Source organism: Pseudonaja textilis, chromosome 2 (assembly GCF_049901715.1).
Source record: "Pseudonaja textilis isolate UNSWEBS1 chromosome 2, rPseTex1.2, whole genome shotgun sequence".
Taxonomy (NCBI): Eukaryota; Metazoa; Chordata; class Lepidosauria; order Squamata; family Elapidae; genus Pseudonaja; species Pseudonaja textilis.
The window spans coordinates 155,702,875-155,726,992 of NC_141991.1; the positions used below are offsets into that span (position 1 = coordinate 155,702,875).

The window sequence follows — 24,118 nt, forward strand, 5'->3', positions numbered from 1 at the left end:
ACCAGTTGTCTTTCTTCCTGATTCCAATCAACCAGTGGGGCTTTTGGGGATCTTCTAGGGTCGCTTTTACCTCTCCGATGGGGTACAGAGAGCAGGCATCTGGCTGGGTGGTTGTAGACATTTCAGGGAGAGCATTTAGCCTCTCCCTGCTTGCTGCTTTGTTCAGACATGTTTTGCAGGATCCCCACAGTTGGGCGAAAGTTTGCTTCTCCGGGTTGACCACTTTTGCAGAGTCTGCTTTATGTAAGGCTCTGCCTCTCCTCCTTACTCAAGAAAGTAAAAACTCTTGTAACTTGGCATTCAAAAGGAACCTTTTATTGAGCAAAAGTGAGAGCAGAACAAAAGCAAAGCAGACTCTGAATTCCCTTAGGCAATACAGTTAGAATTAAGGCATTAGAGAACCCTCCCTTCAACCCAATGTGGACTCAGCCAATCCACAGTATATGTTATATTACATGTTGCAATACAATATGTTATTGTAACGGCCATCCTGAGAACTAGATAAACAAGCATTCCCAGGGTCATCTTCTGCCAACTTTCAGAGTGAAACAACCCACATGGCCCTCCCCCTTTATACATTCCCCTAAGGATGAGAAAATCTTAAGTCACTTAGGTGCCAGGATAAAGATTATAAACTAACAGTTATCAAAAGTAAGAATAAAGAAATATACTTGGGGTCCCCCCCTTTTCCCAGTTGAATGGCAGTATCACTTTAGGGATCTGACATGTTTACTTCAAAAGCAACAATTACAAAGATGGAAGATCTACTCCAGCACTTCCAGTGTTCCCTTAACAGACCATTAGTTGTGATCTTCTTTTGTTGTTTCTGTGAGATATATAAAGAAAATAAGACACAATAACTGTGCAGAATGATATCCTCTCCCCAAAGATACTTATTCTCATATCTGCAATAGCTTTGGGCCAAATCAAGCAATCAGAAAGTATACATATACTCTCTTTTTAAATCACAACTGTTCCTTTGTACCAAACAGATACATAGAAGAACAATTAAAGATGAACTACTGGCATCCTTGTTCTTGAATCCCAGCTGCAGGGAATGGGACAACTTACCGTGGCCAACTCGCTGTGGCCAACTCACCACCACCAACTCACCACGGGCAACTTGCCATGGGACAACTTGCCATGGCCAAGTTGCTGCAGGACAATTTAACAATTCAATTTAATTATTTAAAATAAATATTTTTTTAAAAAAATGTTATTCACATTTCATTCTGTCCCTCCTTTTGCATCCTTTTTTAATTATTCTATTCCACCATTTTTTAAATTAGTGTAACTCTTGTCCTGCAGCAAGTTATCCTATGGTGTGTTGGTCATGGCCAATTGTCACTGACTCCCACTGCAAATATTTTCACAAATATAAATTGTTACCCCAAGATCTGTCAGAGCAGCAACACCTGAGAGACATTCATGCAGGTGTAAACTTTTCCAAAAGCATCCCTGTTCTATGGAGTCTCTCTTGCATTTATGATTAAAAACATAAGAAACAGATTGAAAGGACTTTTAATATACTGTAGCAGCACTACAAAGATGGCACTGAATCTTATCCACATTTCTCATTATATAGCAAGAAAACCAATAATTAGAATAGAATAGAATAGAATAGAATAGAATAGAATAGAACAGAAAAGAGCTGGAAGGGGCTTTGGAGGTCTTCTAGTCCACCCCACCGCTCAAGCAGGAGAACCTATGCTATTTCAGATAAATGGCTGTCTAGGTTCTTATTAAAAACCCCTAGTGATGGAGCGCCCATGATTTCTAAAGGTAAAATATTCCACTGGTTAATTGTCCTCACTATTAGGAAGTTTCTCCTTAATTCCATGTTGCTTCTCTCTTTGGTTAGTTTCCAACCAGTGTTTCTTGTCCTGCTCTCTGATGCTTTGCAGAATAATTTGACCCCCTCTTTTTTGTGGCAGTCTCTCAAATATTGGAATACTGTTATCATGTCACCTCTAATATTTCTTTTCTTTAGACTAGCAAACCTAAATCCTGCAGCCATTCTTCATATGTTTTAGTCAGTGATGGGATTCAATTTTTACTACTGGTTCTGTGGGCGTGGCTTGATGGGCATGGCAGGGGAAGGATACTGTAAAATCTCCAGTCAGAGGTAGTATTTGCCGGTTGTCCAAACTACTCAAAATTTCTGCTACCGGTTCTCCAGAACTGGTCAGAATCTGCTGAATACTACCTCTGGTTTTAGTCTCCGGGCCTTTGATCCTCTTAGTTGCTTTTCTCTGAATTGTTTCCTAAGTCTCAACATCTTTTTTGTAGCATGGTGACCAAAATTGGTTGCAGTATTAAAGGTATGGTCTTACTAGGGTTTTATAAAATGGTACTAGTACTTCACGTGATCTTGATTCTGTGCCTCTATTTATACAACCCAGGATTGTATTAGCTTTTTTTGCTGCTGCTCATGTTCAAGTGATCATCCACTAGGACTCCAAGGTCCCTCTTACAGTTACTGTTTTTGAGTCAGGTCTCACCTAATCTGTACTTACACCTTTGATTTACCCTGCATAAATGTTAAAATTCATTTTGTTGGATAGGGTCCATTGTTCAAGTTTGTCAAGATCTTTTTGGATCCTGAGCTTGTCTTCTGGAGTGTTGGCTATTCTTGCCTATCTAGTGTCATCTGCAAATCTGATAGTTCCCCTTCTATTCCCTCATCTAATTAGAAAGAAATCTAAGTATACTAGCTAATATGTCAGTGTATAAGAATTCATGAATTTGAATAGACATGGTAACAAGTCAGCTAATGGGGACTGTTGTTGACCCAGGTAGCTCGGAGCCTGGGCATGGCTTAGCTTGACTGATTTGTGTATAGCAGTTGCTTTGTCCTTGCAATATTGCCTCTGTGGTTATATAGCTTCTGTGTTTCTGCTGCTTCTGATTGCTTATGCTTCTTGTCCTTGTACTTGCTACCATGTTGCAAGAACTGCATGGGTATTGTATATCTGCATCATGTTTTATATTATTGTATATACACAAGTTTCTTCTAAAAATGAATCCTGCTAAATTATTTACTTGTGTGCTTGTTGGATTGCTGCAAAGTCTGACGTAATAATATATTTTAGTTATTGTTATAAGTTCAATTCTTCTTATGCTGTATAAAAAAGGGCCCAAGAACAACTGTATTACCTGCATCCTTACCTGCACTGCAAGGAGCATTGTATTCAGTAATCAATTTGTCTCCTATGTTCATGTGAAAGAAAAGAGAAAATAATAAGTGAATGAGTTCCCAAATCACCCTCCCCAAATCTCCCTGGGGTTTGAAATTCTTTAGTACTTGGTGGGTCACACATTCAAGTACATTCTCAAAAATTGCAGATACCAGCAACAATTAAGTCTGCCTTTAATTTGGATCCCTACACTGAGCAGTGGTTGGGCTTAAGTATCCAAGTGGCCCAGCCAAAGCTTTGATTCTAACCAGCATTTTATTCATTCCAGATTCCTCAAAGATATCACATAAAGGATCATCAGCAAATTCCTTTCTTTCCTACAGATATATTTTATCAGATTCTGAGGACCAAAACTCATTCAGAACAAACAGATATTCCTGAGGAGATTCCTATCCGTCTCAAGCTTTTGTCCTGTCTTTCAACTTCATTCATCACAGTCGCCTAATGAATTTCTGAGAAGCCTAAGATAAAATAGGAATTGCCCAATGTGACTGCTTGTTTAAACATTGCTCTCAATAGAACAGTGATTAATGTAGCGTTTCTTATTTTAAAGCTCTTTTCATTTTTCCCACAGCTTATCCTATAGCAACTCCCCTTTTGCTGTAGAAATATTGCACCAGATATACAGCCTATTAGCTTTTAATTGCTTTTGGTGATGTGTCTCTCTTCCCATCTTTAGGGAAAATTACAATTCTTATTACATATCCACTTTACCCAATATTTTCCCTACAAGTTAAAGAGATCTGATTCCTACTTCGTTTTCCGACAGTCTCTGAAGGGAAAATTACCAGTACAGTAGCAGAAATTACACAATGCTTGGAAGGGTCATGCTTAACAGACCCTTAAACTTCTCTTAATCATATTAGTATGCCTTGGCTTACATTTATATTATTAAATATTTAAATTATTTAAATAGTAAAATTTATATTATTTGTAATAGTCCTTATGAGTAGGCCATCACTTAGGTCACTTAAATCATTATCTCAGAAATGTTATTTTGTCAAAACATTTGTAGAGCCTGTTATTCACTTACAGAAGAGTCTCCATTTTTCCATTTCTAGTCCTTTCTAGCTGTATAAAAACTATGGTTTCCACTATGCTTCTTTCAGTAGTTCCTTTGCTGAAAGGATGCCAATTGGGTCTCATTACTGTTAAATCAAATTAATTCAGAAGGGGATGGATAATTTATTGTGATAAATGTTAATACATGGTTTACACACATTGATAAGTGTTCATCAGAATACAGTGTTCACATAGTCAGTAAGGAGAGGTACAAAAGGACTGGAATACAATTTGGGTCATAATCAGAATTGTGGCACTGTTCATCAACCTTTGTTGATAAATTAAACCCATTTCTTTTACCACTGAAACACTTACCTGGATAATAATAATCATAAACTTTCACTATGGCTGCCTTCAGATCCCACACGTTTGTTTCCTGCTCCACAACAAAGCTATACTTTTGAACATTATCATCCAACTGAAATAGAAAAGGAAGAAACAATGAAAAAATTATGTTGATCCACTAGGGAATAAAAACAATGTATTAGTAACATAATGTTTGCATTAGAAACATAGCAGACAAGGTCTGAGTCCACAAAGTTCTAATTCTAGTAAAATAGTAAGCAAAAATGAGGAAGGGGACTCCAGTTAAATTCAGCTGCTCCTTAGCCATTATTTCTACACATAGTATCCTAGATCCATGCTAGCTTTCCTTCATTCCCACATGGGCTATCACTTGAATGAATACTCCAGAATGCTTTCTCCATTTCTCTTTGATTTATAGCAAGTAAACAGTGATCTTCATAGGATTAGAATTCTTTATTGGCCAAATGTGATTAGACATAAATATGTCTCTGGTACGTAAGCTCTCTGTGTACATACAATAATAGTGACAGATCATTGTCATAGTCATTGTAAAAATACATTCATCATAAAACATTAGATACAAACTTAGTGATAGTCATGGATACTAAATAAGCAATCAACATAAATCATATTAGGATACTAAGTAAAAAATATAAATGGTAGGATACAAGCAACGAAGTTATAGTCATATGAAGATAGGTAATAGGGAAGATGAGAATAATGATGGCACTACCGTCTTTCTAGATAGTTTGATAGTGTTGTGGGAATTAGTTGTTTATCAACTTTAGTTCTCACCTGATCCAGGTAAATGCTGATCTTCTCAGGATCAAATTCCACCTTTTTAACCAATGGTTTCTCTAGCAGCTATCAGAATATAGTAAAGAAAAAATATTGCTGTTAATGAACACTGAGACAGCCTCAATTCAGGATATGTAATATTTTCAGGCCAAGAACCATTTTTGGTTTTTGAGTGGGCGACAGGTGAATAGGACCAAGGCAAAGAATTCGGTAGGTGAGGACAAAGCTAATAGTGATTTGATTCAATTAATATGATTATCACTTGAATTAATTTTTAACCGATTTGGGCGAACCGGTAGCAGTGATTTGGTGTGGGTCGCCGAACTGGTGGCGACCACTGGCTGGCCATGCCCCGGCCCAGTCACCCGGTCGCTCACTTGCCCCGGTCGCTCTCCTAGCTTTCCCTACCATGTGGTGGCCGCAGTGCAGCTCGGTCGGATGTCCTGCAGCTGCTGCACATGTGTACTGCGTGTGCAGCCGTTACACGTGCAGTGCGTATGTGCAGCAGCCCCAGGACATCCGCCCACCTGCCCGCCCTCCCAGAGAATGCTTTCTTCCTTCTCCCAGTGGATGCTCCTCTTCCAGCCAGCCTGGCCCTGCCAGCCAGTAGGTGACCACATGTCCAGCCGCCCCTTTTTCAGTGCAAGAAGCCTCCCCCAACTGGCCAGCTTCTCTCCTCTCCTTGGCCATACAGAACAAACAGGCAGAGAAGGAGGAGATCAGCCAGCCAGTTACGCTGAAAAAGGGGCGGCTGGAGGCAACTCTTTTTCGGTCTCCAGCCACCTCTTTCGGAGTGCTGCACCACTCCGCTCAGACATGCTTGGGCAAGTCCATCCAGTACAGAGGGTTCAATGGGGTGGACCTGTGTGGCCGGTGTCTAGAATTCAGCTGCGGCAGCGCATTGGAGAAGTGGAGCGGAGAAGCGCTACAAGAAGTCTATAGCCGGTGCATCTTTTTTTCAGTGTGGGAGGAAGGTAAGCTTTCAGGCAGTCAGGAAAGCCAAACCCAAGGTGCCTAGCCCAGAGCTGCTGGTGGGGGAGGCAGGCTGCAGCACACCCCTTGCTTGAGTTTCTCAGCCCCAAAAGCGGGAGGGGAGAAAGCCCCGCCCGCAGCCCCTTTATTGGACCCGGATGCCTTGCCTGCCAGCTTTTTTGGGCAACGTGGGACCAGAGACTGGCCAGGAAAAACCCTTGTAATAAGTGACACTGCTGCGCTTGGAAGCACGTGTGTGTGTGTATGTGTTTGTTTCAGGTGGGCGCTTGGAAGCGTGTGTGTGTTTGTTTCAGGTGGTCTCCTAACTTTAGAAGGAGAGCGGGAAGGAGGAAGGGAAGGGATAGAAAGAGAGAGAAAGAGAGAAAGAGGGAAACAGAAAGAGAGAGGGGAAAAGAGAGAGACAGAAGGAGAGGAAAAGAGAGAGAGAGAGAGAGAGAGAGAGAAGAGAGAAGAAAAAGAAAGAGAAAAGGGAAAGAAAGAAAAAGAGAAAAAGGAAGAAAAGGGATAGACAAAGACGGGAGGGAAGGGAGGGAAAGAAAGGGAGGGAGGGAGGAGAAAGTGAATGAGATATATGAATGAATAGATGGATAGATAGATACATGGAAGGAGGGAGGGAAGGAGAGAGAGAGAGAGAGAAGAAGAGGAAGGAAGGACACAAACCCAGGCTTCAGAAGACTCTTTGAAACAGCACAGCAATCTAGGGCTGGAAGGGATCTCGGACGTCAACTTCTAGTCCAAGGGTCTTCAAACTTGGCAAGTTTAAGACTTGTGGACTTCAACTCCCAGAATTCCTGAGCTAACATGACTGGAAGAGGAATTCTAGGAGTTGAAGTCCACAAGTCTTAAAGCTGTCAAGTTTGAAGACCCCTGTTCTAGTCCACCCCCCTGCTCCAGCAGGAGATCCTTACAGAATCATAGAACAGCAGAGTTAGAAGGAACCTTGAAGGCCATCTAGGCCAACCCCTGCTCCAGCAGGAGACCTTATATCATCTGGAATCTGGATTATTTTGGTGCCTCTAACAGAGAGGAAAATTGGCAGAGGAGTTTATTAGGACAAGGCTACCATGCAGAGGAAGGCAGAGATAGTCCTTCACTTATGACCACAATTGAACCCAAAATTTTGGTTGCTAAGCAAGAGTTTCACCACATTTTACTCAATCCATGATATCTCCTGGGTCTAATGGTCATGTGTAGGCTAGGGAAGTAAATCTGAAGGAGTGTGCAATGTTCTAATGTACAGAAGTTATAGTTAAATGTGTGGCAGAAAGTGGACTATGGGTGTGTTTTTCCAAACGTAGTGAGGTTGAATGTGTATAGTTTTGGAAGAGCTGTGAGTGTTTGTGTACATACACATACAGTATATATAATAGATAATGTATCTTGTTGTCTGCCTTTACACACACTATACTATTGTTGGAAGTTAAAACCCACCCCTCTCCTAGGAAAATGAAATATTTTAGGATATACTAAAAAGGCAGAATATCTCCCTAAAAAGAAAGTAGAAACACGGAGAGGCAGAAACAAAGCCTCCCACCTTTGTTAATGGGCCATTAAGGCCTCGGACAGAGTATTCTGCATAACAAAGCCCTCTACCCATATCATCACCTGACCTGGGAAGATTGCATCAGCCAGCACTCAGGTGAAGCCATCTGGTCCAGACAAAGCCTACAAAGTTAGCTAAGACCCCCGCCCCTGGGAGTGTGACAGCCAATGGGGTAAAATTCTTACACAGGAACAGGAAACACAAAGGTGGGGCCCAACAGGGGGTATAAAACCAAGGATTCTCAGCATCTCTTCCCTTTTCACACAGGAGCTCCAAGGCATGTGGTCCTGCCTACCATTAAACCTTTCCAAGCAACTTCCATGAGTCCAGTGTCTTTTTTCCCCACTTGGAATTGATCCCAGAAATATATTTCTTCCAACAATATGTAATATGTACAGGTGAAACTCGAAAAATTAGAATATTGTGCAAAAGTTCATTTATTTCAGTAATGCAACTGTGGAAAGGGAACTTCATGAGGACAGTGGTGACACCCAAGCAGAAAAAAGCCCAAAGGCAACACCAGGCCAGCCATAAAACAAACTTGCATAGGAAAAGAGATTTAATAAAAGGTATTGAAAGAAGCCCCCTAGGCAAAAAGCCAAGTAATTAAGAAAACTAGGGAAACAAAAAGAAATCCCTTACAAACAAAAGGTCATGCCAAATCAGCAAAACAAATAGACAAAAAGATACGAAATAAATCCCATAGCAGACAGGAGATTGCCACCAAACAAATATAAGAAAACATTAGGATGAAACTGATAATCCAATCAAACCACCCCGCAGAGTTTACCCTCTGGCGGAAATGAAGACAACCCCCCGATAGGATTTCACTCACACACAAAAGGAGAAAAGGTATAAAAATCAGGAGTTTATTACACAAAGCTGGCTAGCCCCAGGAACGCAGACTTCTTGCTATCTCTTGCCTTCCTGGAAATTAAAGAAACTTGCTTCCAAATAGCTGCCTGTCTGTGTCCTTACTCTGAAAGCACTCCCAGCAGGAAAAAAAGAACCCTTGGAAGAAAGGCATTTTCAGCCTTTCAACAATTGGCGACCACGAAGGTTTTCCAGCCAACCCTGCCACCGGACCGGGCCCGCAGATCCAAACCCAGCCGGCATGGACCTTCTTTGTCCAGGGAAAACATCCACGGACCCAGCCCGGAAGGCATAAGGGTAGTAAAGGGAGTCATTGAGCTTTTTTTTTCTGCTCAACAGCTACTTGAAAGCAGGTGAGTACCACTTCAAATTTATAATCTTACTAGGGAGGGGAGTGGAAGCGTGAGTGTACCAGGTGTGTGAGTGTGGGTTTTCTCTGCTGAAACAGTGGGACCTCACCTCCTCTGTGATTGCCAGCCGCACCCCAGCCAGCTGCTAGCTCCAACAAGCCGTTACTGGCTGGATTTGGGAACGCAAGGGGTGATCACAGAGTGTGAGTCCTTCTGAAGGACGTAAGAAAAACCGAGTGGGCTGAGAAAGGAACTGTTGTTGGGAAATAAATAGAAAGCAGAATAAATAGTCCCAGTGCATCCTGCAAGTAAAGCCCTGTGCATTTAGAAGGGGCCCGTACCGGCTGCTGGCAAACAAAATTGGAAATAGTTTGCCTTACAAAGCAGAGCAGGTCCTTCCGGATCCCCACCTTTAAGGGAGATCTGAAAACTGACGGCGGAGTGTAGGAAGGGGCCCGCACCGTGCTGCTAGGGGGCAGACAGTCCTCCAAGATCCCGTTTTTAGGGGGTCTTAAAACTGACTGGCGGAGTTTCCCTACGAGAAAGGGGCCCGTCTCCGTGTGTAGGAAACCGGAGTCCTTTCCAGACCTTTTTGTCTGAAAACTGACGGCGGGAGCCCGGCTAAACCAAAGTAATCCCCACATCAGGTAGGGAATATGGGAAGTTGTAGCTCGAGGGCAATGGAAGAGACCCCCTTGGATAAATTACTTGAATAGAAAGGAAGTGAAAAGAGTTTGTAAAAAGTGGGCTAGCAAAAAGTGGGCTTTATTGCGAGATGACATGGGTAGACAAATTTGGCCTGATAGTGGTACTTTAGATTATAAAACCCTGAAAGCACTTAGAACATGCATTAAGCCCAGCCAAATACCCTATTGGTACTGCTGGGCTGAAATTGTTAGGACCAAAGACCTGACTGAGAAAAATAAAAAAAGAAAGAAAGAAAAGCCTGAAACCCATTTCAGGGAAGGGAATACTGAGGCACGGATTATGGCAGGATTGCTAACTTTGTCTATGATCAAAGAGACAAATTGAAAGAGGAAGAGAAAGATAGAAAGAGATGAATAGAAAGACAGGAAGACTTAAAAATGTTTGCTGTAATGAAACATGATGCCAGACAAATGCCAGGTAAAACCCCCTATAATTCAAAGAAATGCTAGTATTGCGATAAAGCAGGATGGTTGCAAGGCAAATGTCAGCATTGTTATAGGTGCAGACAGGAAGGTCATTTCAGCAAGCAATGTAGGCAACACCCCCCCCCTGCAACCGGTATCACCCACCACCTAAAAACATGAGGCCAGGCAATAATCCAGCCCATTACACTGAGCAACAAAGTTTCAGTCATCAGGCACCACCCAGCGCTCCCTTTCCTCCAAAAAATAATAACAGTAGACATCAATGGGAGCAAAGGAGAGAACAAGACTTACCCCCTTCTTGACTAGAACATGACAATGAAAGCACTGAATTCATGGCTACCTTTAACAGGCTGGCTATCCCCCTAAAAAATGGCCCAGAAGGGGAACCCATTGTAACCATTCTTATAGGAGGAAAGAAATACAATTGCTTAGTTAATACTGGAGCCACCTCCTCATTCCTGAACTACCATATAAAGCTTCAGTGGCTCAAGGGGCTCAGGATAACATAATGGGAGGGGGAGGAATAATCCCTGTAAAATTTACTCACAACGTACCAGTAGAACTAGGACCTTTCACAGTAGACCATGCATTTACTATTTGCCCCCAGTCCCCACTGTCTCTACTAGAAAGGGATCTCCTATGTAAAATGGGAGCTACCATAACATGTGGAAAACAGGGGCTGCAATTGGAAATCCCAGGAAAAGATACACGCAAGACAATCATGCTGATAACCAGCAACACAGGACTCCATGAAGATTTAAAAAGCCTGCCACCCTCCTTATGGGGCTGGGATACATCAGAAGTGGGACTACTTAAAGGAGACACACCTTTCCTGGCCACAAGTGCTCCCAATTGCCCTCTTTTATTTCAGAACCAGACCAAGACAAGATATAGGTATTTCCTCCCCCCCTTTGAGATCCTTTTTGGTCACCCCCCCATACCCTACTAGGATCCTCATTCTCAGCCTAGATCCTCATTCCCTTTGCTTAGATAGGGGGGATAGGGTTTCTCTTCTTATCTTACAGCCCTGCAAAAGAGACTACAAACCCTCTGGATCCAGAGTGCACTGACACAGACCTTACCCCTGGAAGAAGCCCTGCATCCATATGAGCCAGGAGATTGGGTGTGGATCAAGTTCTTCACCAGAACCTCCCCTCTACAACCCAGGTGGAAAGGACCCTACCAAGTTTAACTGACTACACACACCGCCATAAATGTTTGCAGAATGAGACTTTTGGCTACATTGGACACATGCAAAGCCAGCAGTCATAGACCATAGCCAAACTCCACCACAATCAATCCCACCCATCAAACTCAAGAAAGATCGGGACACAGATCAATGGACGCTTGCAGCATTCTTCAACACTGTTGAACCACACCACTGTGAGGAACCAAGTGCAAAGGTTGCATTACACAAAACTGGACTCTCAGGTGCTGAGTTATAAACTATTTTTTTAAAATTTTTGTCTCACCTTCTCCATTTTTTCCCTTTTTTAAACCTTTTTTATCGTATTTTTTTTTAAACAAAAAGGACTTTACTCATAATTTTTTGATACTTGACCTTTTACATTTTTTTTATATTGCTATTAAAAAAAAAAAGAGGGGGGAGGAAGGGAAGAAAAGAAATCTAGCAATGGGGAACATGAAATGCAATGTATTCTATGTATTATTATCTGTAATAATTGTAACATTTGTAACACAAGAAACTGCGCTCCTGGAACCAAAGCTTATGCCAGAGAAAGGAAAACATATGGGAATGTTTAGCAAGAGAACTTTTGCTTAGCAGGAGGGAAATCATAATGTCACTGGGTGCAGCACACCTAGGGTCACAGAATGCACCAGTCTTAGCAACACAGAACTAAAATGCAATTAGACCATATCATTTTCATATAGTTACCTGAAGCTCCCACCAGGATGGTTTTTCCTTTGTGGCTTAAAAGCCTACTCATACCTTCCTGCAAATGCCACAAATGGCCCCTGCACCTTGGGAAGGTTAACCATGCTTATGCCACCCTTACAGAGACGACACAGGAGAGCCTTCCAAACCCTAGACTCAGACTGTGATTCCAAAGTCTCCCTTCCCACAAAAAACCAGAATACATCTCATTGGCAATATCCTTGGTAGGGGTACCTGGATTGGCAGTGCAAAATTCTAAAAATTTGAATAGACTAGCATGTACCCTGGCAAAAAGCTTGAATTTGACCTCCCATGCCCTGGATGCCCTTAACAGAGAACTGAGGGAGGTCAGAGAAGCCACCTTGGAGAATTGGGCAGCAATAGGCTTCCTTCTCTTGAAGCATAATTATGGCTGCGAAACATTCCAAGGGATGTGTTGCCTCAATCTGGACGAAACCTCAGAACTCGTAGGGAGGGACATCCACCACCTGAAAGAGCTATCTCAGAATATTGGTCAGGAGCAATCATTTCTGGACTTTTCATGGCTCTTCTCATGGATGCCAGATTTCCATTGGCTCAAAATCCTTATAACAACCACAGTCACCATTTGTGTCTTTGGAGCCCTCATGTGTTGCCCCTGTCGATGCATACCACCCTGCCTTAGCTGCCTAAAGGCCTGTATTCCCTCTCAGAAGAGAAAATTAAAGGGGAGACAGGCAGCTATGATAATGATCCAGATTGATCACAAATAACAAGTATACCCAGACATTCAATCAGAGACCACTTTAAAAAAAAAAATGAAGGATTGTGGAAAGGGAACTTCATGAGGACAGTGGTGACACCCAAGCAGAAAAAAGCCCAAAGGCAACACCAGGCCAGCCATAAAACAAACTTGCATAGGAAAAGAGATTTAATAAAAGGTATTGAAAGAAGCCCCCTAGGCAAAAAGCCAAGTAATTAAGAAAACTAGGGAAACAAAAAGAAATCCCTTACAAACAAAAGGTCATGCCAAATCAGCAAAACAAATAGACAAAAAGATACGAAATAAATCCCATAGCAGACAGGAGATTGTCACCAAACAAATATAAGAAAACATTAGGATGAAACTGATAATCCAATCAAACCACCCCGCAGAGTTTACCCTCTGGCGGAAATGAAGACAACCCCCCGATAGGATTTCACTCACACACAAAAGGAGAAAAGGTATAAAAATCAGGAGTTTATTACACAAAGCTGGCTAGCCCCAGGAACGCAGACTTCTTGCTATCTCTTGCCTTCCTGGAAATTAAAGAAACTTGCTTCCAAATAGCTGCCTGTCTGTGTCCTTACTCTGAAAGCACTCCCAGCAGGAAAAAAAGAACCCTTGGAAGAAAGGCATTTTCAGCCTTTCAACACAACTTAAAAGGTGAACCTAATATATGAAATAGACTCATTACATCCAAAGCAAGATAGTTCAAGCTGTGATGTGTCATAATTGAGATTATGGCTTCCAGCTCATGAAAACCCCAAATCCACAACCTCAGAAAATTAGATATTGTGAAAAGGTTCAATATTCTAGACTCAAAGTGTCCCACTCTAATCAGCTAATTAAGCCATAACACCTGCAAAGGGTTCCTGAGCCTTTAAATGGTCTCTCAGTCAGGTTCAGTAGGAATCATAATCATGGGAAAGACTGCTACCTGACAGTTGTGCAGAAACCCATCATTGACACCCTCTATAAGGAGGGAAAGCCTCAAAAGGTAATTGCAAATGAAGTTGGATGTTCCCAAAGTGCTGTATCAAAGTACGTTAATAGAAAGTTATGTGGAAGGGAAAAGTGTGAAAGAAAAAGGTGCACAAGCAGCAGGGATGACTGCCTGGAGAGGATTGTCAGGAAAAGGCCATTCAAAAGTGTTGGGGACTTTCACAAGGAGTGGACTGAGGCTGGAGTCAGTGCATCAAGAGCCACCACACACAGACGGATCCTGGACATGGGCTTCAAATGTCGTATTCCTCTTGTCAAGTAACGTCAGAAGCACCTGAAAAACAGACCTGGTCTGTTGCTCAGTGGTCCAAAGTCCTCTTTTCTGATGAGAGCAACTTTTGCATCTCATTTGGAAACCAAGGACGCAGTCTGGAGGAAGAAAGGAGAGGCACACACTGTAAGATGTTTGAAGTCTAGTGTGAAGTTTTCAGAGTTTGTGTTGATTTGGGGAGCCATGTCATCTGCTGGTGTTGGTCCACTGTGCTTCATTAAGTCCAGGGTCAACGCAGGCATCTACCAGGAGATTTTGGAGCACTTCATGCTTCCTTCCACAGACGAGTTTTAGGGGGATGCTGACTTCATTTTCCAGCATGACTTGGCACCTGCCCACACTGCCAAAAGTGCCAAAACCTGGTTCAACAACTGTGGGATTACTGTGCTTGATAGGCCAACAAACTCGCGTGACCTGAACCCCATAGAGAATCTATGGGGCATTGCCAAGAGAAAGATGAGAGACATGAGACCGAACAATGCAAAAGAGCTGAAGGCTGCTATTGAAGCATCCTGGTCTTCCATAACAACTTTCAGGCTACAGTACTTTTTCCTATTCAATTAGCAAGAAGGAACTTCTGAGAATCAAACGTATCAAAAAGAAGCCTTTATTGAGATGAGACAATTCAAAGCAGAGTCTGAGGTCCCTCAGGCATACAGGGATACATAAGGGAGTTTAGAACCCCACCCCTTATCTTGATGTATGTTTAGAGAAACAAAAACCAGTATGTTATTTCCCCTCCCACCCCTTCTGTCCTTTGTTTATAAGATGGGCTTGGGCCTGGGTCCAGGAAGAGAATAATCAGGGAAGCCATCGAGATAGAGAAACACCCCCATAACATAATAGACGGAACGATACCTCCTGCCTACCAGACATCTGGAAGCTAGCCCTCACCAATAAACGAGTCCCAGCCACAAAAACCAACACCAGACCCAAAACAACATGGGACACCACCACCAATCCCCCTCATCAGACCCAGGCCCAAGCCCATCCTATAAACGAAGGACAACCACCATCCAGAAAACAGACCATGGCTGCTGCGCCAGCTGTCACACACCCCAACCCCAAAACCAAACAATCTGACACACACCAAGAACACAGACCAAGACCCCAAACTTGAAGCCAGACTAAAACCCAGAATGCTACATCACAGCCACCCGCTGAGGACATCACATCAGAAAACTCAGGAAATTACACCACAAGAACTCAAGAAGTTGCAACACAGGAAATGACCCAGGATATCACAGCACAAGACCAAGGATACCACAGCAATAAATCTCACAAGGTCATCACACAACCCAAGTCGTTACTACACAGGAGGCTAATGGAAAAGAGATCAAAACACAAACGACCCAGGAGATTACAATGCAGCACCCAGGATACTACAACAAAAGAACTCGCAAGCGCATCACACAACCCATTACCCAAGCTGTTAAAACACGAGAGGCTAATGGAAAAAAGATCACTACAAAACAAACAATCCAGGAGATTACAGCACAAGATCCAGGATATCTCCACAACAAAACTCACAAGGCCATCACACAGCCCATTACACCAACATCAACTCCATCAACCAATCAAGAGGCAGCAGCGCAGCCAACCAGCCCAGCACACCAGCCCCCACCACCAGCTCCGATCACACACCATTCTAAAACCATTCTGGCACAGCAGTAGGCTAGCCCCAAATTTAAAACTGAAATGGCTGTGAAAGTCTGACTCACAGACGAACACAATACAGAAGCCTGATGATGGCAGATGAGATTCTGCCGAAACGTTGCTACAACTTTAAAAGCACAACTATAATGACGTGGGAAAATGCCCGAACAAAGCTGAATACCATGTATGTGTGTGTGTGTGTGTGTGTGTGTGTGTGTGTGTGTGGTCCCTGAGGTCCAAAAGGTTGGCGACCCCTGCATTAGGATTCATAGATCCCTCTCAGTTATTGCTGTTGAGCCAGGTATCACCTATTCTATATCTGTGCGGTTCTTTTCTTGCCAAAGTGTAAAACCTTTCTTTTTTCATCACCGAATACATTTTATTAGATAGGGCCCAGTATTCAAGTCTGTCAAAAGACCTTTAGCCTGTTTTCTAAAATGCTGGCTATTCCCACCAGTTTGGTGTCATCTGCAAATCTTATGAGCTCTCCTTCTATCTCATCACCTAAATTGTTTATAAAAATGTTGAAGTACTAGGCCTAACACAACCTTGGGGTACCCAATGCATGCATCCCTCCATGTAGATGCAATTCCATTGAGAACTACATGTAGTTTGTCAGCCAGTTATGAATCTATCTGTTCATGATGCTATCTATCCCACATTGTTCTATCTTATCAAGAAGTATGAGAGGTTATGGTCAGCTTTGTCAAATGCCTTACAGAGGTCCAAGTATGTTATATCCACAGCATTTTGCTGTACCACTAATTTAGTCACTTTGTCAAAGCATGCAATAATGTTTGTTTGGCATGATCTGTTTTTGACAAATCCTTGTTGGCTTTTAGTAATAGCTTTACTTGTTTCTAGATCAGAGGTGGGCAAACTACGGCCCGCGGGCCACATTCGGCCCATTGGTCTGTCCAATCCGGCCCGCCCCTGAAAAAAAATCGCTGGGCGTGGCGTATTGCCCTGTGCCGCGTGGCCCCCAAAGCTGCAAAACAGTGCAGAGCGCTCTCGGGGTAGGAAAGAAAAGAACTTTGCAAAGGCCTCAGCTGGGAGTTGGAAATCACCTTCGAGTGCGACCTCTCCAAAGGTGAGTCCCCGCTGATCCCCTTTTTTTTCCCGAGGCTTCCAGGCTTAAACTTTGCAAAGGCAAAGTTTGCAGGCTGGAGCGTCTTCCCGCCGAGGAGCAGGAAGGGTTCCGCCTGGCGGGCGGGCGGGCTGCTTGGAGCGGGCTGTTTGGAGCCACCTAAAGCTAGGCCGCTGCTGGTGGAGCCTTGCCCTGCCTTGGTACCCCGTTTCCCGGCTTGGCGGTCCTGCTCGGGCGGCACTTTAAAAGCCTGCTCCCAGCACCCGAGCAACTTCCCAGCAACTTTCGGCTTCCTTTTAACTCGCGGGCGCTTGCGCCTGGCCCTGAGCCACGCGGCGGAGGGGAAACCCGGAACCTCCTCCAAGCAGCCTGCCCGCCCGCCGGGCGGAACCCTTCCCACTCCTTGGCGGGAAGACGCTCCCGCCTGCAAACTTTGCCTGTGCAAAGTTTAATCCAGGAAGCCCCGGAAACCCGAGCAACTTCCCAGCAACTTTCTTTTTCCTCACGGGTGCTCGTGCCTGGCCCCAAGCCGCATGGCAGAGGGGAAGCCCGGCAGGCGGGCGGGCAGGCTGCTTGGAGGAGGTGACCCAGCGGCGGTCCGGGCTTCCCCTCCGCCGCGTGGCTCGGGGCCAGGCGCGTGCGCCTGCGAGTTAAAAGGAGGGGCTTCCAGGCTTAAACTTTGCAAAGGCAAAGTTTGCAGGCGGGAGTGTCTTCCCGCCAAGGAGCGGGAAGAGTTCCGCCCGGTGGGCGGGGCGGGCTGCTTGGAGGAGGCGACCCGGCAGCGCTCTGGGCTTCCCCTCCACCGCGCGGCTCGGGGCCAGGCACGAGCACCTGCGAGTTAAAAGGAAGCTGAAAGTTGCTGGGAAGTTGCTCGGGTTTCCGGGGATTCCAGGCTTAAACTTTGCAAAGGCAAAGTTTGCAGGCGGGAGCGTCTTCCCGCCGAGGAGCAGGAAGGGTTCCGCCTGGCGGGCGGAAAGGGTTCCAACCCGGCGGCGCTCCGGGTTTCCCCTCCGCCGCGTGGCTCGGGGCCAGGCGCGAGCACCCGCGAGTTAAAAGGAAGCCGAAAGTTGCTGGGAAGTTGCTTGGGTGCTGGGAGCAGGCTTTTAAGAGCTGTGCCCCAAGGAGCAACTGGTGGCCGGGACTGGCAGTGGCGGTGAGGGGTGATCAACAACACTATTCTCAATAAAATATGTTAATACTTTGATGCTTTTTTCTGTTTATGTTTGATATGTACTGTTGACAAATGCAGTTTTTTATATGTATCGTATCTTGTGCTGACCCGGCCCGTCTGTCAAATTTTAAAAGTCAATGCGGCCCCCAAGCCAAAAAGTTTGCCCACCCGTGTTCTAGATGTTCAGATGCATTGCTTGAGTATTTTAAGTCTGTCTTTAGATTCTACATAACAATCTAATGAGATGAAATTGTCAAAAGTTTAAATATCTCACCTTTGTTACAGATTTCTTTACAGGAATATACCCAGATATCATATTCACATCCAACAGAACCATATTGCTTGCCTCTCGTTGACCTGTGTAACTGTGGAGGAAAAGGAAGGGAGTTTAAAGAAGCAACGAATTGTCATAACATAGTAAAAGAGGAATCCCATTAGCTTCATTCTTTTTGAGAGATGAATGAGATTTCTCACTTGAGGTTTGAATGGCCTCTCAGACATAAATAGAATATATAATTTCTATCATTTTTGACTAGTCCTACTCTCAGACAAGGATTTGGTAAGATTACCTTGGCTTATTAACACATATTTAGCCTCACTTTGAGGACTACAGTTTATTTGTATTTGTACATATTGTACTGTGGATAATTACTTTGGAATTAATATCTTCATAAGCATGCCGGCCAGATTTGTTTGCTGCAAATTTTCTTGCAAGACACCTTTACGGCATTAAGATGTGAGTCTGATTTCATGCCAAGTTGCCATTTTTTCCATTTGATGTAGACGGCAAAATAACTTGTTGCAAAAAAAAATTGCTAAAGCCTATTGTGACTATCAGTTGAATTCCATTTTTAGCTTGTGATTGACTCACCTGACTCATATATCTCTTTCTTCCCACCCTCCCCTGGCCACAGCTGTGAATACATACGGTATAAAGGTATTTTGTATCTCTGCTGAGCATCTCTATTTCTCAACATTCCAGAACAATAAAATATATTTCTGTGTCTATAGAAATTTAGATATCCCCATTTTTTTAATATGGGAGAAGTTGCTACTTGCAACAAGATCTTTATAAGCAAATTCGTGGTCAACTAAGGTTAATATGCAAAAAAAAAACATGTTGTGAAAGATGTTATAAAAACACATACCTCAGAAGATTCAGTCAGCAATCCAAAACTGAAAAAAGTCAGGAACTTAATCTAGCAGTGTATGGATGATCAGGATTCCTAAGCCTGGTATACATGAATTATACTAAGAGAAGACAGGCTGGGGTATTTTCTAAATGGTTGGCAGCTTCTTCCTCTTTTTTGTCATAATCAGAACTACCATTATCAGCACAAAGGTGTATAGGAATATTTTCTTATAATGAACACCTGATTGGACATAGAATACCTATCTTTTAATATATATAGGCAGGGAGGATTTACAGAAGTAGTTTCCAAATAAGTTTGTAAGTAGAAAATGTGGAGAGCTCAGAGTTCTCTTCTATGTTCTCTTCCACTGTAGATTTTTAGGTCTCACCTTGACAAGAAGATGGTTTGCTAACTGTTTAGTGAGGACAGATCCTCCATTTGGCACCAACCTGCTGCTAAGTTGGAGATGGATCAAAGTAGTGTTTTCCATCAGGAAAGGCAATACAATCTCCTATAGAATATTCTGATTCACAAGGAGAAATAGACTGAGGGCTACAGTATGTTACAAAGAAATCACTTTTTTATTGGGACCTCTGGATGATTACTTAGAAAACATTCAGGATAGACTGATTTTTGCATATGGTAATTGCAGCAAGAATATTATGTGTTCAAAAATGGAAGAATGATCAAACTCCCATAGTGGAGGAATGGATTGTGAAAATGTGGGAGATGGATAAGATGATTTGTTTCATTTGAGAAAAAAAATCAACAAGGATTTTTTTTTAAAAAACTGGAAATGAACTTTAATGATATGAACTTTTATATGTTGAAAAAAGAATATGATTTATGGCTTTCAGGTTTAAAACAGATACAAATTAAGTAAGGGTTTTGCATAATATTTAAGAGGGGCAGAAGATAACAAGATTGTAAACAACTATTATACAGAAGATCCGAAGTCATTATATTCCATAACTTGAATTTGCTTTCTTTTTCTTGTTCTCTTTTTCTTTAGATTTATATTTTACTTTATATAAAACTTTTAATAAATAGACATTTAAAAAACAGAAAGAGCCTAGGGCCTATACAGGACTAAAAGGACCAATACAGGACTTCCTCTTTCCATCTAGCCCTGGGGCTCTATTTCCTCTAAAGCCATTTCTGCTTTGGCTATTAAAGACAACAGCAACCTTTTTTTTTTTTTTTGCTTTCAGGAAAAAAAGCACCCATATGGAGGATATTCCACCAGGTTGTTATTCCCATCAGTAACCTCCATCATATGATTTTTCTCCTCTGCAGCAAATACAGAGCTTTGCCATGGTAGAGAAAAAGTTGTTATTTTTCTCTCCAGCAAACACAGAAGCTCTATGATTCTCCTAAAGCAGACTTTTTAAAACAGACAGTTGTAACCTCACCCCAACTTTGGCCTCATCTTAGAGGGGCAGCAAGAATGCCACAGTGAGGACTACTACCTCTCAAAGCAATGTGCTCTTCCCACCTCATGAATGGAGGAAATCATATAGCTGGGGTATGGGGGAAAAACTGTTGGAGAAAGTAGGAAGAATTAAAGGGAGCACAAAGCTATAAAACAAATGCTAGTGAGCTCTTGAGTAACAGAATAACAGAGTTTGAAGGGACTTTGGAGATTTTCTAGTCCAATCCCCTGCTCCATCAGGAGACCCTGATTGTTATCATTGTCAAGAAATTTCTCCTTAGTTCTAGGTTGGATATCTCATTGATAAGTTTCAATTACTTCTTGTCCTGCTTTTAGGTGGAGAATAGGTTGATTGACCCCTTCTTCTTGCTATCTAATCCTTCTCTTTGTTAGATGAGACATACCCAGTTCCCGCAACCATTCTTCAAATTTTAGCTTCCAATACCCTAATCAACTTTGTTGCTCATTTCTTAATTCTTTATAGACTGTCAACATCTTTTTGTATTGTGGTGAACAAAACTGGATGCAGTATTCCAAGTGAGGTCTCATCAAAGCATCCTGATTCTGTCCCTCAGAATCAGGGATTCTGATTCTGATGCAGCCGAGAATTGCATTGAATTTTTTGGCAGTTGCAACACACTGCTGGCTCATATTTAAGTGGTTGTCTGCTAGGACTCAGATTCCTCTATTGAGCCTAGTACCACATATTCTATATCTGTGCATTTGGTTTTTCTTTCCTAAGTGTAAAACCTTACTTTTCTCACCACTGAACTGCATTTTGTTGGATAGGGCCCAGTGTACAAGACTTCTGAATCTTGAGACTATCTTCTAAAGTGTTCCCCTTTGCTGTCGTCTGAAAATTTGAAAAATTCCCCTTCTATCATCTAAATCTTTAATTCAGCTACAACTAATGTCTATCAATGCCACTGACAATCTTGCATCTAATAAGAGAACTCTAGTTCTCAGAGGCTTATACTGTGGAAAACAATGTCATAGTATCATCATGACCATTATTTCATACTGTCTAATAGAAACTTCTACTGTGATTCACCAGGAACTGGTGGTTTATGAAAAGCACAGTACCTCACTTCAAGTTGGATCTCAAAAGATTTCCTGGAACTCTGGGTGCATTTGTTTGGTGATGTTTCCACTCTCAAAGCAAAAGCATCAGACTCCGGAGGCATCCTGTTATATCGAAGATTAGTCTAAGGGAGAGAAGCATGCTATTATGTTCTAAGTTGCTGCATTAAAACAATAGCTATTCCAAAACCGGAAAGTGCAAAGTAATACTATGTTGTCCAAACTACTTAATCCTCTCCCATCATTTGATTACATATCTTGAAACACCTGCTCCAAGTTCCATAAAACTACTGCATACAATATAGGCAAGCACAGCCTATGTCATCTTCTAGAGCCAAGGTACTGAAATTTATCGAATGTATTGATTATGCCCAAATCAAAAATGGTATCTAAAACATGTTACAAGAAAGAGTGGCCCAGTTCATATCACTTGCAGAATCATCCCTATTCCCAAGTCCACCCCAATTATCAATTGCTCATTAAGAAATTCCAGGAACGTAGATCAGATTGGAAAATTAAAAATGCATTTATTGAAGAAGAAAGTAACAGCAAACTACCTCTGTGTTGTTGCTATGACCCCAATATATATGTGTCCAGGTAGTCATCAAGAGTTAAGATCAAGATTCAATGAAGTCTTTATCTTTCAAGCATCACAGCAAGTTTTGAGTTTGAATGTGAATGAATGAATGGAGTTAATCAGATAACAGAGCAATATATTGTGTTCATTCAACACCAATACTAGAACTCTTTTTCATCTTGGAGACTCCTGAACAATTACACTTCATTTATTTAAAGTTATGGTTGTTTTGTCATACCAAAAATATGATATCTTTATCACAAAAAGAATTAGTGTTACTTTTTTAAAAAATTGCTACAGCCAGTACATTTAATTAGTTAATAGCTGAGGATCTGTTGTTAGACAAGACCACCCATGCAATCATTTGTTTCTCAGGACTCCACAAAGTTTAAAAAAGCACACCTAATATCCTGTGTGCACGACTGTCTATAAAATGGTCATGAACTGAACATCTTATGCTGTTTCCAGGAGCAAAAGCTAAAGCTATCTCCAGGCTCACCTGCACATAAACACAGCCATGCCCTGAGAGCTCCATCTTGTACTGACCAGGGATCTCTGGAAGAGAGGCCTGTTGCAGCACCAGCTGATTTTGCTTGTTCAGATGGAATTCATGCTGGAAGCCTTTGCTGGATTTCATTACCAAGTTTAGATTTTCTATTTCAACATATGTCAAGGCTGCATATCTGGCTAAGCTCTGCAGGCCAGTCACAGTATCCTGATGTCAAGAAAATAGTTTTGATGGATTAGAAGACAATGTATCTTTGGAATTACATGGTAAATATCAGTGGGATTCAAAATTTTTTACTACCGGTCCTGTGGGCGTGGCTTATTTGGTGGCGTGGCTTGGGGGGTCACATGACTGGCTTGGTGGCCATGTGACTGGGGTGGTCATATGACTGTATGGGCGTGGCTTAGTGATCATGTGACTGGGTGGGTGTGGCCAACTCAATGTCACTCATGTCAAGGGGTGCATCGCCTGCCCCCCCCCCCAGCCATTCCTTGTCACACCCAGCCTCAACATATTTATAGTTCTGTAAAAATGTTGTTCACCTTTTGCTGACTTTATCATCTACGTACTATAGATGTACTTTCATGGACAACTGAAAAGAGAAAATGGCTCACATGCTTTGCCCAAGAGGGTGATAGGCAACAGGCTTTTAGAGAGCTGCCAGAAAGAAGGGGGGGGGGCAATGTATTTTCCAAAGCACCAGGAGGCAAACAATGTATTTTCCAAAGCAGGATGGAAACTGAACAGAGAGAAGCAACCTAAAAGAAAGGAGAAACTTCCTGACAGTGAGAACAATTAACCAGTGGAATTGCTTGCCACCAAATGTTCTGGGTGCTCCAACACTGAAAGTTTTTAACAAAAGACTGGACAGTCATTTCTCTGAAATGGTATAGGGTTCCATCCAAGGTCCCTTCTAAGTGCTATTCTGTTATTCTGACACTTTTCCCAGGACTTCAACTCAGAAGTTGCCACACTCAGTTTTCCTGGCAGAACAGGGGGCTGGACTAGAATACCTCCAAGGTCCCTTTCAACTCACATGTATTTATGCTCTGGACTATAGACACTGAATGCATGTATTGTAAACCCTGAAAAATACCTGGGCAAAAGAAAGGCAATAAAATCACTCTAGGTGTAGGGACAGTGTAAAATATTAATATATGATAAATAATGGAACAATTAAAAATAATAGCACTGAGTTTTCTCTCTCCCCCTCTTCCTTCTTTTTTCTTTCTCTCTCTTTCTCTCCCTTTCTTTCTTGCTATCTTTCTTTCTTTCTTTCTTTCTTTCTTTCTTTCTTTCCTATTTTT

The 24,118-nt window shown here is 42.5% G+C and overlaps 1 protein-coding gene across 3 annotated transcripts in view; it reads right to left on the reverse strand.

Moving 5' to 3' along the window:
- Positions 1-293: 293 nt before the first annotated feature.
- Positions 294-24,118, reverse strand: part of LOC113444494 (alpha-2-macroglobulin-like protein 1) — a 117,017-nt gene continuing 93,192 nt past the window's right edge. For 2 of the 3 annotated variants that reach the window (XM_087926062.1, XM_087926064.1), the window contains exons 31-37: positions 22,803-23,018; positions 21,730-21,851; positions 18,356-18,446; positions 5,361-5,429; positions 4,575-4,677; positions 3,169-3,210; positions 294-826 (exon numbers count right to left, since the gene is read on the reverse strand). In XM_087926062.1, coding sequence (XP_087782188.1) covers positions 801-826; positions 3,169-3,210; positions 4,575-4,677; positions 5,361-5,429; positions 18,356-18,446; positions 21,730-21,851; positions 22,803-23,018 — 669 coding nt within the window. In that variant the 3' untranslated portion in view covers positions 294-800. Of the gene's footprint in view, positions 827-3,156; positions 3,211-4,574; positions 4,678-5,360; positions 5,430-18,355; positions 18,447-21,729; positions 21,852-22,802; positions 23,019-24,118 lie in introns of all 3 variants that reach the window. The other variant, XM_026713280.2, reaches the window with a different exon arrangement.